The sequence below is a fragment of the Sinohyriopsis cumingii genome, chromosome 17 (assembly GCF_028554795.1).
Source record: "Sinohyriopsis cumingii isolate HCF-2022 chromosome 17, ASM2855479v2, whole genome shotgun sequence".
Lineage (NCBI taxonomy): Eukaryota > Metazoa > Mollusca > Bivalvia > Unionida > Unionidae > Sinohyriopsis > Sinohyriopsis cumingii.
In genome coordinates this window covers 12,111,467-12,127,003 of record NC_142977.1, presented here as the reverse complement: position 1 = coordinate 12,127,003, position 15,537 = coordinate 12,111,467, and the positions used below count along the sequence as shown (strand labels likewise).

General features: G+C 34.1%; 1 protein-coding gene across 1 annotated transcript in view; it reads right to left on the bottom strand.

Moving 5' to 3' along the window:
* Positions 1 to 164: 164 nt before the first annotated feature.
* LOC149777752 (U3 small nucleolar ribonucleoprotein IMP3-like) overlaps positions 165 to 15,537 on the bottom strand; it is a 73,838-nt gene continuing 58,465 nt past the window's right edge. The window contains exons 3-7 of the mRNA XM_089938802.1: positions 7,306 to 7,380; positions 4,828 to 4,907; positions 4,069 to 4,120; positions 3,344 to 3,416; positions 165 to 1,229 (exon numbers count right to left, since the gene is read on the bottom strand). Of these exons, the coding sequence (XP_089794928.1) occupies positions 1,203 to 1,229; positions 3,344 to 3,416; positions 4,069 to 4,120; positions 4,828 to 4,907; positions 7,306 to 7,380 (307 nt within the window). The 3' untranslated portion in view covers positions 165 to 1,202. The remainder of the gene's footprint in view (positions 1,230 to 3,343; positions 3,417 to 4,068; positions 4,121 to 4,827; positions 4,908 to 7,305; positions 7,381 to 15,537) is intronic.

Sequence of the window (15,537 nt, the reverse complement as noted above, 5' to 3'; positions counted from 1 at the left end):
AAACTGTATCACAAATATATAGGAATGGGAGAAAATAAGGACAACACTAGGTAACTGACTGAAGAGTAAGAAAAATAATAATCATGCTTAAAATTAATATCACTAATCATTGTACCAAATATATTTACCGCTTTCATCATTTAAGTAATAATAAAATGCAGATATCAGAGATTAAAATTCTTTATTTCATACATAAAAACCTTTTACAAGAGAAACATTCAACCAATTAGGACTCAAATTTTGTAAAATGTGGAGGAAAAACAAAATCAAATTTTAACTGAGTGATTGCCAGTGATCCAATTTTGAGGAAATAAGAGTATAATTATAGTATACACTCCTGTCTGGCCATACAGGAAATCTTTTACTGACTGTCTCATTCGTATCTAAGGAACGCATGCGGCCCGTATTGGGCTGGCGAAAACAATACGGACAGAAATGGAGAGAAACTACAAGCCATGATTTCGTACGCAATTATTTCAGAAATTGGAACATTTATATTTCTATAGTAACAGTATTCTGTGTTTATGAGCTATTGCTGTTTTTATACAACCATCTGTGGGGACATCATTCAATTCAAGCACTATACATATCTTAAGCTCTTGATTTCCCTTAATAAGCTTCAGACTGCAAGCACATTAGAAACTTGGCATAAATAGACGAGTCTACCTTTGGGACTGAAACTTTCTCTTATGCAGAAAATACATACACCATCTATACTCACATAAAATTTGAGTCCAACTGCAAATAGTGTCAACCCTAGTGTCACAGAATGTGCCAGGAGATCAGGGTGTTTTTCTACTGATAACAAACTGAACAGATATAAAAATGCCAGCACAGTTTGCAGTTAGACTTATAAGAGAGTATATACAGTATGGATTAACACTGATTCGATGACAAGCCCTCAAAACATATGGAATGCAGTGCTCTGGACAGGTCAAATGTTGGATTGAGGTTGATGAAACTTGAGATACATTATCAAAAAACTGACTTGTATACCGACACCAGAGATTGAACCCAGGATAAAAGAGGTGCGAAGCAAATGGCTTAACCACTCTTTTTCAGATCCAGTTTGAGAGGCATGTTGAGGTCTTGATTTGGATGCAAATGGTAGAATGGAAATTGTATTTCAATCTTAAGGTAGAAAGACACTCATGGAATCGTAAATTTTGTTCTCTGTACTGCATCCTGTACATTTTTGCATGTCAGCCCATTATGTCAAAGTCATCTCTCTGAAAAATAATATAAGAAAATCAATGCTTTCTATAATAAAAAAAGGCGTCTTCTTGTGAACAAATATTTCTATCATTCTAATGAAATTGCAGAATATATAAAATGGCCACTTTGGCTCCAGAAGGTAGAGACGGCAAGTACCTGACACCAAATGGATGTCTGCTTTAAAATTCCCATGTTGTCCATAGAAAATTACATTTTCAATTTTTGTCGTTAAAGCAGACTGAAGACTGTCTCAATAGGGTTTGCTTTCTTTAAAACATTATCATTTACCTCCAAAATAAGAATAAATGTCAGGATACTGTATTCAATGACAAACATATTTACTATGAAAGTTTATGGGGTTTTAAAAAAAGGAAACTTATTTATGGCCAGTTTCCATTAAGTGTAAATAGATTACTTTGTTCTAGTGAACTTTCATCCCCCACCCACCCCCAAAAACCTACAAATCAATTCATATGGATCCTAAATCATTATTTACAGAAAGGAACTATGCAGTATGCAGAGATTAACAAGGATCACAATTATTTTATAATTCAGAAAGAAAATTTGTTTGTCTTTCAAAATTTTTATATCTGGATTAGCATATTAATTGTGTTAATGTATGTATTAGTTTAATCATATAGTATGCGATTCACCAACCTCCCCTTAAACATTTCTGAAATATTTATTTTACAACTGCTTAAAAGTGTTTAAGTTTTTTTAATAGATATTTGACATAAAGTTAACTTTCATTTCATCTGGAATCGTTACTGCCCTGAAAGGTCAGTATTAAAAAGTGGGGTTTGCAGACTTGTAAATCAGTTATAATGGGCAGTAACTCTAAACATAGAAATCAGACCCTGATACCCTTCTTAAGCAAATACATCTGAAAAATTAGGATTTATGTTTTATGGCACAGAAACATAAGTAGTATTTAGTGCCAAAGCAATTGGAGTATGAAACAACACACTAGGCAATATGGGTTTATTCAACAGGTGAATTTGAACCTACACCTTTTCTGTTGCGACCTTGGTATGCTAACTACTGTGCAAACACAGATCCAGTCTCAGTTAGATGCTGCTTACAACACACAGATAAGGGTACATAAGGCCTGTTTTACATCCCCAAGCCTACAGGGTGAAATGACTGCTCAAGATTAATCCTATCTAAGAAGACATTTGCAAATATTTTACTCCTCCAATAATGACTAGCTTGTAACTTTTTTCAAACTTCATGTGTTTTATATGTAATTACGGCTTTTCGTCATAAGTAACAATCAATAATATGATGAATTAACCTCCTTTGTTTTTGGCTGCATGTATTCAAATGATTAGAAACTAATTTCTTTTCTGTAGAAATAGAAAAGCATTAATGTAACTGATAATGTATATCAGTAGTAGGTGTAGTACACTTCTAGTTAGTGTCATACATTTTCTGTGATCTTGGTGTAGGATTCAAAGCAATTTAGCCAAGGACATAGTTGTGAATGATCACTAGCAACATTTCTGATTAGACTTTTTGTAGGAGAGTATCATGGTTCATATTACAAACTGGAGGGTTACCTTGAAAACTCGTTGATTTGAAAAAAAGGTTGTTTTATCCTTCAAATGCCTTTTAATTTTGTTCAAAAACTCCTTAAATTTATCTTAGGAAATACAGAAAGTCCAACTACATAACATAGATCACTACACAAATTCATTATTATTTTAATTTACGGATGTTCCAAAACAAAAAATATGCAACTAAAATGAGATGAAACTGGCTGGATAAAAAGACACACAACACCAGTAGTTATCAGATAAAGTTGTGAACCCTTTGATATAGTGATGTAGTTCTGTGTTTTTCTTCTATTTTGATACTTATGTTTCCAGTGATAAACAAACTTATGTAGAGAGTTTAATTTTTACATAAGAAAAAAAGTCTCTCAAAACTTGTAGAAGTCCTTTGATATATCTAGAAAGTTCAATTTAAAAATAAAATAAAAAAAATATTCCCTGAAAACATTTAGAAGTCCTTTTTAAAAAACAATATAGGGCTGTACAAACCATGGGCTTATTGTAACATTTGGGATTATGGAACTGGAATTACATACTCAAGTAAACTGAGTGGGGGAAAAAAGTTAAAAAATTACCATTTCATTGTAGTCAAGCACTTGTTTCCTGATAGCTGAAGTATCTGTCCATGTGATGAAATCTGCCATTTGTCTACAAAAGAACAGATTGTAAAACTATATGTTGTAGGGTAGTTTCCTATTTTTGAGGAAGAGATTACCAAGGGATATAACTCTTTCAGGCATTGATTATAAGGAAGCAAAGTTATCTCCTAATCCTCAAGTTGCCGTTTTTTCATAAATTGGTTCAGTGATTGATTGGTTTACAACTTTATAAAATATTCCACAAAAAAAGGAGAGGTAATAACTGCATTATATATTTGGAAAAGTAGGTTTAGCTGTCTTGGCAAATTCTTGCTATACTAAGTACAGGATGTGCACATTCTATTAAAGTATGCCAATGCTGACTTGCTCTTTGCATAACCAAACAGTTAAAAATATATTTCAGTGTATCAAGATCACTTTTGCCAAATTAAACATATTACTGATTGAAGGGAGACAGAAACTTTATTATTCGACAAATATAATGAAAATATTGCTGGTAATATAGACACCATTCCTTTTCCATAAAGTAAGATTCATCAAGATATAATGTATTTTCTATTAAGCCTAATGTTGATGATTCATGTCAAACTTTGGTACAGCAATGGTTACAAATTTAAACAGCAAGTTCTGTAGTACAGGCTTATTGGTACTAATAATCCATGAACAGACTTAAATTGAGGTTAACAAAATACGATGTAGACCTTGTGACTAGAAAAGCTGGATCTGTTATCACTTCTGGACCAACTCGGATATATGATCATGGTTAAGAATGAAATTGTATAAATGTGTCCAAGACTGCACACAGAAAAGAAAACATCAGATCATTTGAGCCATTATGATTAGATTGATGTCATTTAAAAGTTCACAGCAGCCAAGCTGTTACTGACATAACAGTCTATGTTACCTTGCAGTTTTGTACAAGTTTTGATTCATCTAATGTGGGTATGTGAGAAAGCTTGCCAGTAGCTTCTCAATGGGTCAGTGGTTCTTTCCGGGGTTTTCCCAGGTTCTTCCTCCACCATTAATACTGTCTGCCATGTATAGCCTAATGTGTACTGAAAAATGGCATTAAACCCCAAAACAACAGGTTCTGATTGAAGAAACTGAAGAAAAAAAATTAAAAAAGGACTTTCATCATTCATAATCATGATAAATGATATATCATTATAGGACTCCATGGCATCCGGAGATCTACATGTAAAACTTATTGCAGTCATTATTTCTGTGTAGTATATAAGAAGTCATGTTTTGTAATAGGATACAATTTCAAATACATTCCTTCACTCTCAATATATAAATTAAATACCATACTCAAACTTCTTTTGAAAAATGTAAACATCTGTACACTGATAGAAAATTATATCACCAATTAATGAATTTTATACTGAAAGGGACATAAAACAATGTCATTTTATTTCTTAAATAGGTATTTGATTCAGGTTTGATAGGTCAAAGGATACGTCCCTGTTCAATGAAGGTTGTGGCTGCCTTCAGAGTCTCTGCCATGTGATTTTTCACCATTACTACTGGAAGACGCCTCCTGTTAGAATGGAAAAAACATGTAGTAGAAATATGAAAGATCACAGTGTTAAATAATTCCTTTAAAAAATCTTAATTATCTCACAGATAAAACTTATGAAGCAAGCCCAGTTTTAATCATGTATGTGTGTACTGTGTACTTCCTTGGTAGTTCTCCATACATGTATCATGGAGATCTCTAAAGGGAACAAGAACAACCTTTGGCCTAGCATCATAATGGCCTGAGTATGTTCATTCAATTGAAGTGCTTTTGCACTGCATGGGAAATTAATTTCTTTGAAAGTTATCACAAATATATTTCAGGCTTGTTGTTTCAGGAAACATTTATTTTTTTTCTGGCATTTATATTCAAAGCCAATTACAATGCGGAAAACCCTAAGAAACAACAGAAAACAAAAATACAGGCTTTTCTGTTGGATAGGCATTACTGCAAGACCTTGGTTTACTCTCAACAATCCAGCCTCACTTAATCTAACAAAGGTTTAACCGCAACAATCTAATCTGCATTAAACTAACAATGGTTTTAATTTCAACAATCTAACTTCCATTAATCTAAGGTTTTATAAACAAGCATAATAGTTTGTACAGACTGTGATCAAACTAATTATTCTCTCAGCTGGGTTTATCTAAGCTGAAACGATAGACACAAAACTGCATAAAGAGCAAAAGATAAGAACAATTATGTACTCATAAATTTCCTTTTAAATTATTTCCAAGAAACAGTCTCACTGATACTCCATTACTTTGCAACATTCTTCCTCCACATCTGTGTCACCAGGAAGCAGCCACAAAAGTGTTGGCTAAGGTCTATGCCAATGAGAAACTTCCACTGTACATGGACATCACCTCACATCCGGCAGTCCGCTTGACTTCAAGATGCCCAATCTGGTTAGGTTCGTTGCTGGAGGATATGACATCTATTTCTGCATGGAGTGTCAAGTGGTCTTCAAACATATGTTGTAAACTACTCCCTTGTAGCTAAGCCATCTGTCTGCCCTCCTGGCTTCAACCTTCCACATCATCTGTTGACCACACTGAACCGCTTTTGGACAGGACAGGGTTGTTGTTCAGTCAACCTTGTCCGATGGGTGCAGGTCACTAACTCTTCCTGTTGCTGTGGAGCCCTTTAGACCATGTCACACACTGTGAACAACTGTCCACTGACAAAGTTCCCCAGTGGACTGCAGGCTCTGTACCATGCTGATGATGACGTTTGTTAAATGGCTGAGCACGCACTGCATATGATAATAATAATAACTGATACTCCTATGCATCAGTGGGTTACCTCCCTTGATATAATAACACCATGTACACAACACTGTTGTACATTTGGTGGTCAAATGCACACTTAAATTGCAACTTTATGGTTTATAATTTAGATCATACTGTACTGGGATCTTTTCTCCTATGCGGCTTTTGTGCCAAGTGTAATTATTTTGTCTAACATGTTGGAAGAAAAATTCTTTATGGTGATGGAACAGAAGAGCAATTATCTTATAAGGTAGCTTGTCAGAGGAAAAACTCATAGAATTCTTTGTGTTATCTTATAAGGTGGCTCGTCAGAGGAAAAACTCATAGAATTCTTTGTTTCATCTTATAAGGTAGCTTGTCAGAGGAAAAACTCATAGAATTCTTTGTTTTATCTTATAAGGTAGCTTGTCAGAGGAAATACTCATAGAATTCTTTGTTTTATCTTATAAGGTAGCTTGTCAGAGGAAAAACTCAAAGAATTCTTTGTTTGTGAAGAAATCCAGAAAATAGGCTCTTAATTCAGTTTTGTAATTTTTGACAAGGTAGTACATGTATTAAATTTCTTTTGATTTTCTAGAAACTGGAAAAAGTCACACAAATCTCAGTGGAAATAAGACAGCTCTGGTGCACAGATTCCAAAAATGTCAGTAATAATAATAATAATAAAGACTTTGTTCAGAGTAGGTAACTGAGTTGAGTTACTAACTACCGTGAGGCTTTCTAGCTGTTATGTACAGTATATAGAACAATTATGTGATGTTGCCTTATTTTCATTGACATTAGATTGACTTATCACTGAAGTTGTCTTATTTCCACTGACATTAGTGTGACTTTTTACTGGAATTGCCCAGTTTCTATTGACATCAGTGTGACTTTTACTGGAGTTGCCTTATATCCATTGTGTGTCAGATACATGACAAGTAAGTTATATTTTCCACAGAAAACCTCAACATCTTCTGAATGGGTCTCCTGGGTTGGTACATTTCTGCAGATCCTCTAGTTTACTCCTTCTCAAATGATAAACACTATTCTAACTTTGGGCAATTGTTAAGTTTTGAGCTGAGGTAACTTACTGCACAAATTATTACACAAATTATTTTAGATTTACAAATTATTATACAAATACATGAAATGTAAGGATTTATCACCTGCAGAATGAGGATGCTGTGACTGTATCTGCTAATGCCAGACTTCTCTTTGTTGGAACTAAGCCCATGCTATTTCTGAAAGAGAGAAGAGCCATTTAAATAAGCTAATTAAATCTTGATCAAAAGGTATTTCTGCCAATTACAAGAGTTACAGTTCTTAGGAACAGTTTCTTAACAGTTTTCTCCCTTTCAGCTGGACAAAGTCTACATTTCCTTCTCTAAGATAAGTACAAAATTACCTTAGTAAAGAGCAAGTTCATTTTTTGCTCCTGTACCACTGCAAAGAGAGGTGATAAATTTATATCACGCTCAAGAATTGTAAATTCCACATTAAAAATAAATTCAATAGGAAAAGCATCAGACTTATTGGGAGAATTTTGGTGACATCACCAAATCTGAATATTACTTATCTATTTCATCATTTGTGCATCAGTATTGCACATAAATTACAAAAATAGACATTCTTTGACAATTTCTAAGAAATTTCCATAAACTTGGTTAACTCATTCAGCCCCAATCCTGCCTGTAGGCGTGATGAGGCTGTACCCTATTTCGGAGCTCTGCAGCATCAAGGTCATTTAAGATACACCAAAGTGGGCGGTATTACAAAAAAGTAGATAGATATAGAATGGATGAAGAAGGTAATTACTACAAGTTTATGTATACATTTCACAGTAAATAAATAGGAGATAAATGATTTACATCCCCAAATGGTTGACTTTAAACATATTTTACTCCTTCCCATTTAAAATCCTCTAGAAAATTTAAAAAAAAAAAAAAGTTCTTAAAATGTTAACTTTAAAAAATCATTAAAACATTTGTCCTTAACTGTATCATTAAAATTTTTTGTATAAATGATCTTTTGATCTTCCAAAGTCTCTGAAAAATTATTAGTCTACTTTTCCTGATTTAAAAAAATACTTTTCTAAAAGAACATGTCCTCTTATGAATAACAGAATTTAATAGTTTATTATCCAAAATAACAGATTTCACTAAAAATAATTTGCATTGGTATAATGAATAGGTACCTAACATGGACTATACTCTGGACCAGCTTGCAGTATTTTTGCTGTCTTTGTGATCGGTGAAAATATTTCTACAAATTCCAAGTTGAATACAGTGAATAAAGTCCTAAAGATAACAGCACACTTAAAACAACATGAAAGTGTTGCAAGATCATACATATAATGTATCTTTCATCGTCATTATAAGATCTCTCAGCATAACACTGACTCTTTAAACAGACAGGTACATTATGTAATGGTAATACCATTATACCACAGAAGCGGGAGGTCGTGGGTTCAAACCCCAGCCAAGTCATACCAAAGACTTACAAAAATAGTACTAACAGCTTCCTTGCTAGGTGCTCAGCATTAAGAGGTTAGTGGTAGGACGGGTTGGCCTGATGTCAGGATAATTTGAATGGGTGGGACATCATGCTACATGTCTGCAGCATGATTCCCAGTGCTAGACATCAATATAAACTGACACACTGCAGACACAGTAGCAATATGACTGAAATTTTTTTAAAGCTACATTAAAAATCCTAATCGCACACACATCATACACCAATTATACCACATATAAAGTATCACTCATTATCATTATAAGGTCATTCAGTATAACACTGTCCCTTTAAACAGACAGGTACATTAAAGATAATACTACATATAACACTCATCACTATAAGGTCACTCAGTATAACACTGTCCCTTTAAACAGACAGGTATATTAATGATAATACAACATATAATGAATCACTCATTATCATTATAAGGTCAAACTATTATACCACATATAATGTATCACTCATTATCATTATAAGGTCACTCACTATAACACTGTCCCTTTAAATGGGTACATTAATGATAATACTACATATAATATATCACTCATCACTATAAGGTCACTCAGTATAACACTGTCCCTTTAAACAGACAGGTATATTAATGATAATACAACATACAATGAATCACTCATTATCATTATCATTATAAGGTCAAACTATTATACCACATATAATGTATCACTCATTATCATTATAAGGTCACTCACTATAACACTGTCTCTTTAAATGGGTACATTAATGATAATATTACATTTAATCTATCACTCATTATTATAAGGTCCTCAGTATAACGCTGTCCCTTTAAATAGACAGGTACATTATGTAAAGGTAATACTACATATAATGTATCACTCATCATTCTAAGGTCCAGGATAACACTGTCCCTTTAAATAGACAGGTACATTATGTAAAAGGTAATACTACATATAATGTATCACTCATCATTATAAGGTCCTCAGTATAACACTGTCCCTTTAAATAGACAGGTACATTATGTAAAGGTAATACTACATATAATGTATCACTCATCATTATAAGGTCCTCAGTATAACACTGTCCCTTTAAATAGACAGGTACATTATGTAAAGGTGATACTACATATAATGTATCACTCATCATCATAAGGTTACGCAGTATAACACTGTCCCTTTATGGTGAAGATGGTCATAGATTGCATTACATTATGTAATAACACCCTCTTTTACTCCACTGAAAAGTGCTAAAGTGTAGGATTACTGTAGTCATTGTATATGTAAATTTGATGCTCTTCCTTGTCAAAAGCCAATTTTGCAAGTAATAAATTGTCTGACAATTTCTGTTTGTGTTGACTTCCATGATAAGTGTTCTTTGGAACCCCGGTGTTGCATCTACATTTGTTTTAATTCATGCATGCCACAGTATCTGACTTGTATAGGCTTGAACACATCTCAATAACATCATTTAAACAAACTTGTAAACCTAATAATAACTTTGATGTTTCTTTCAAAATCCTGTTTTGCACACTGTATGTTCCCTTTCAGGTTTTCATCTTGAAGTTATCTTTGATGGTGACAATGACAGAAGTGATCTTTCATGGTCACAATGACAGCAAACACTGTATTTTGTCATTTTCGCATTTCAAATGGTACAATTATAAATTTTGAGTTTACTGAAAGCTGATATAATCTACTTGAAAAAACTGATTTGTCATCAGAAGATTATCAAGTGATCTGTAAATTTACACAAATACAGGACGCATTACACTGAAAGCGATGTATAATGATAGCATGAATGGCTTTTTAAAAAAATGACTTGAATTTCTAAACTAAATACTTAAACATTCTAATTTTAAATCCATAAACATATCACTCAACAAAGAGTCTGTTTTCAAAGAAAGATTTCTACATTTTTATCAATTCACATCTTGGGGGGAAATATTGATCGATATTTGAACAAAAATATATGAAAAGATGTGAATTACAGTGTGGAAATAGTTTCCCAAATTCAATGGCAGCAAATACACTCTTTAGCTGATCACTTGTCCTTTGTAAAATTAATGATCACTGGATAATGTTGTGGTTCAAATATGTAAATTTATCCTAAATAAAAAAATATCTTTCACTTTTTCCAGACATAACTGGAATACACTCAGAAATTTAAAAAAAGAAAGAAAAGCATGCAATAGTGCTGACTAATGACCATTGCAAGTGTGAACATGATGGACTGAGTGCAGAGTTTGATTTTTGTTGTTGAAATTCGGGTTAGCATTAACACATTAACCCCTGGCGACGACTTAATGGGGCAGGAGGTAGTAGCCTACTGCCGAGCTCTGTAGCGTCATGTCATGGTCATGCACGATACACTAAAGAGGGTGGTATTATAGAAAGGTAGACAGATGTAGCTCTACAATGATACCAAATAATCTGGAATATCCAGTTGCACAACAAAATACAGATAAAAAACCTAATTTTTTAGACCTGACTTTCGCCTGTAGTCGGAATCCGATTTTGTGTCTGGATTTTAGACTTTTTGGTCTCAGATCTAGGGCAAACCGGTATGAACTGCAAACAGACAGATGAGCCTTTGCAAAAAGTAGGATAAGATGGGCATTTGGAATAAAGAGTGGTCTCCATAAAAAAATAATGGCTCCGTTTAGCCAAAAAAATAATAAAATAAAAAAAATCCAACTTTTACCCTTCTGCTCATGCATGAGTCAAATAGCCAATGAAAATTGATGTTTCTAACACAAATAGGCAGTGTGTTATTGAAAGATGACTGGGGATTTGGTGTTTTCGAGTCTATTCAGAAATAGCTTTCAAAATGTGTTTTCTACTCGATTTTCAGGCGAAAATGACAAAAAGCTTCAGGGGTTAATGTGTTAAATACTTAATGCATACAACACATTTTATGAAGAAGAAACATGTTAATAAGTATTCAGTACATAAATTCACATCGTTTAGAATAAAAATTTCCAAGTGACAGTTTGGGGATTTTGTTTGTAACTTGATTTATTTTTTACTTTCACTGTGCAAGTTTTAATAAATAACCATGCAAAGTGCTAGAACTGAATATTGAACCTGAAACAAAAGAAGCAAAAAATACATGTGTTACCTGTAACCTATACAAAATCCAGCCATCTATGACACTGACAATTTTAATATCCTGAAGTGTTGAATGTGTCTGAAGACACCATTGAATAAACTCAAATCTGGAACTTTATGGTAGTTTACATCCTAGACTGCTATATTGTTGTTTGTATGAATTGGAGACGAACCAGCAATATCGCACCCAGCAAATTAGGTGGTGTTAATTTATTCTAACTTTACTACATATTACCCCTATGTTAGGGCAGATGTCTTAACAATTCAAGATCCAAATACTCTGACCTTTATATTAGAGTAGAGGTCAAGAAACATGTATCATCTTCTATTACTACAATACTATCCTTTCGTAGTGTATACTAGATGTATCTAGGTATATCATATAGAAACTGTCTAATACCTTAACAAATTGATGTACACATACAAAGCCTTGGAGACTATTCAATACCACATATGCTAGCAAATCCTGCCAAATTAAAAAATAAATTAATAAATTAAATATTAAATTAATTACCGTAATAGTTTTTCTCACACTTTAAACCTTTGGAAGATTCACTGTGACAAAGACACTGTGTATATCTGCAACATGCTGGCCACATACAGTTTTTGAAAAAGATTACGAAACTTCTTTCAGCTTTTGTAAAGGTTATGGGAAATCACATTTTGACAGATTTATTGAGACGTGAATGAATTTGATTTAAAACAATTTAAAAATATACCTTCATTTTGTATCGTTTCATTAATATACATGTATGTAATTACACTATCAATATTTTTCATGCATGTTTTATCACTTGACACTTACCTGGGCCAGTTCATTGTGGAGGAGTAGACACATATATACACTGCTGATATTTTTACAAGCCATTCTAAAGGCACATATTACTGAAAGAACCTAAAAAATCTGTCCCACACCATTAGCGAAACAAAGTCCGCTAAAACCTTGCAGCTGTGGGGGGTAACCTAAATTTAGTATGGTAACCTTGTGGTACACAGGACATAGTGTGGTTATCTTGTGGTAAAGACGACATGTGTTGTAACCTTGCAGTAAGGACAGTGTGGTTATCTTGCGGTAAAGATCACATTAATGTGATAACCTTGCGGTAAAGAGGACATGTAGTGTGATGATCTTGTGGTAAAGAGGACATGTAGTGTGGTTATTTTGTGGTAAAGATCACATTAATGTGGTAACCTTGCCGTAAAGAGGATATGTAGTGTGGTGATCTTGTGGTAAAGAGGACATGTAGTGTGATCTTGTGGTAAAGAGGACATGTAGTGTGGTGATCTTGTGGTAAAGAGGACATGTAGTGTGGTTATTTTGTGGTAAAGATCACATTAATGTGGTAACCTTGCGGTAAAGAGGACATGTAGTGTGGTGATCTTGTGGTAAAGAGGACATGTAGTGTGGTGATCTTGTGGTAAAGAGGACATGTAGTGTGGTGATCTTGTGGTAAAGAGGACATGTAGTGTGGTTATTTTGTGGTAAAGATCACATTAATGTGGTAACCTTGCGGTAAAGAGGACATGTAGTGTGGTGATCTTGTGGTAAAGAGGACATGTAGTGTGGTGATCTTGTGGTAAAGAGGACATGTAGTGTGGTTATTTTGTGGTAAAGATCACATTAATGTGGTAAACTTGTGATAAAGAGGTCATATAGCTTGGTAACCTTGTGGTAAAAAGGACATAGTGTGGTAACCTTGTAGTAAAGAGGACATAATGTGGTAACCTTGTGGTAAAGATGACATGTAGTGTGTGTGATGTAAAGAGGACATATGAAAACATATGGTCAATTTTATGAAGTGATAGGATCATGTGTCAACAGTTTAAGTCCAAATAAAAAAGAACAGTAATTAACTTAATTTTTACTCTTTATTTTGGTGAAAAGATTGTCAAATACAGTGAATTCAGTATTCTTTGTGGTGAATCAGTTTTTGCTATTCCGTGGCTGCTAAAGTCACAAACTAAAAATGTAATCAATATTAATCCCCTGTGGAAACAAAAAGATTCATTTAACAACCCAAATTTTTCATACCAACGAAAATCGCATTTCTTGCAAAACCACAAAAATTAAATACCCACAAAAGTAACTTAAATCCCTGTCAATGTTTTCAGCTCAAGAAAACAAAAGAAACTGATTAGAAAAAAGTCTTGATAACACCATGTATAAATTAAAAGTAAATTGATCCTTTGCCTAGATTCACAGCCGATCATTGCCAGTGTCATAATTAGCTGGTGGTATGTAAACATGCCATCTTAGATTGCTGTTTCTATAGCTGGCTGAAACAAGGCTACACCTTTATAGACAATTACTGCTGAATAATTTGTTATCTTTCAGCACAGTTACAAAGCAGGTATTTGATTTGTATTCTGTTTCAAGGTAGGATATTAAAACCTGATGAAGTCATGGGATGATATTAGAACTGATAGTGTAAATTGGACTCAATGACGACAATGAGATAAGACTCTGAGGACTAGCATAATGCAAAGAGTAAAGAATGGACAATTTATCAGGTGTATCACCCCTGGGTGGTACCATGGGGGGTTCAGCAGGAAATAATGAATACAATATGCATAATAGCTTATCACTCTGGTGTGTATTATACAGAATAAAAATCATATCTATTTTCAGCCAATTAAAGGGTCTCTGATATACACAAACCATCTCCCATGCACTCATTAATTTGAACCTTTCTGTACCAAATTCTACTTGTACAGTATATAAAGAGGGACTAGAAAAATGCACGGACAATCGGGTCCATCTTCATTAATTAGTGAGAGAAAGTTGTTAGGACCTTCATTGCTCAATTTGGTTAAAGTTTATCTTTGGCAGTAGAATAAGTTTAAACAAAACCAAAGAATATACAAAACTTTCATTATTTCAATATAATGTATGGGGTTTGTTGTTGTTGTTGTGGGGCTTAACGTCATTTTTCAGCACACGATAGGCTATGCATGGTGGCCAGTATTAATGGTGCAGGAAGAACCCTGGAAAACCCCGAAAAGAACCACCGACCCACGAGAAGCTACTGGCAAGCTTTCTCACATACTCACACTGGCTGAATCCGAGACTCGAACCCATGCAGACAGAGGTGAGATGGCAGTGATCTGTAACAGAGAGCGCTTTAGACCACTCGGCCACTCGGGGCCCCTGTATGGGGTTTAACAGCACATCTGCATGATCCTGACTGTATAGTGCTAAGGGAGTTAAGCTCTCATAAAAAGACTAACAGTGTATATAACAAAGATCAAGACAGAAAAGGTAATATCGAAAACCTAGAACATAGTCCATAGTCACAGGACCTCCATGAGTACAGAGTTATTTTTTTTTCAAAGTGATTTTTAAAAAAAATGTTTTGGTGTTTAACTGCACAACAGAAGAAAAATGGTTTAATTGTGCAGCAGTAACTAGAATAGAATGTCTTACACAGAGCTGCGCCATGAACCCACACCCAAGTGAACAAAAGCCTCACACACCAGTCACATGTGTCATAACTGCTCCCTTTAAGCAGCAGGGAGGGCGAATCCTACAAGCTACTTTTCCGAGACACCCCATCCACTGAAACTATTCCCGATAGAAGCGTTATTTCCATGAAATAACACTTTTATTCAGAAAACGAGACAAAAAAAAAATGTCCTTGAAAATGCTTTGTATTTCCGCTGATATAACGCGAGTTACTTCAATAAATCCGACTCGTATCCGACATAATTTCCACGGTGAGGTATCATCGAAAAATCAGGTGTAGTTTGCACCCTCCCTGCTGCTGTGGGAAGACGAAGATTTCCAAGGAAACATTTTCATGTTAA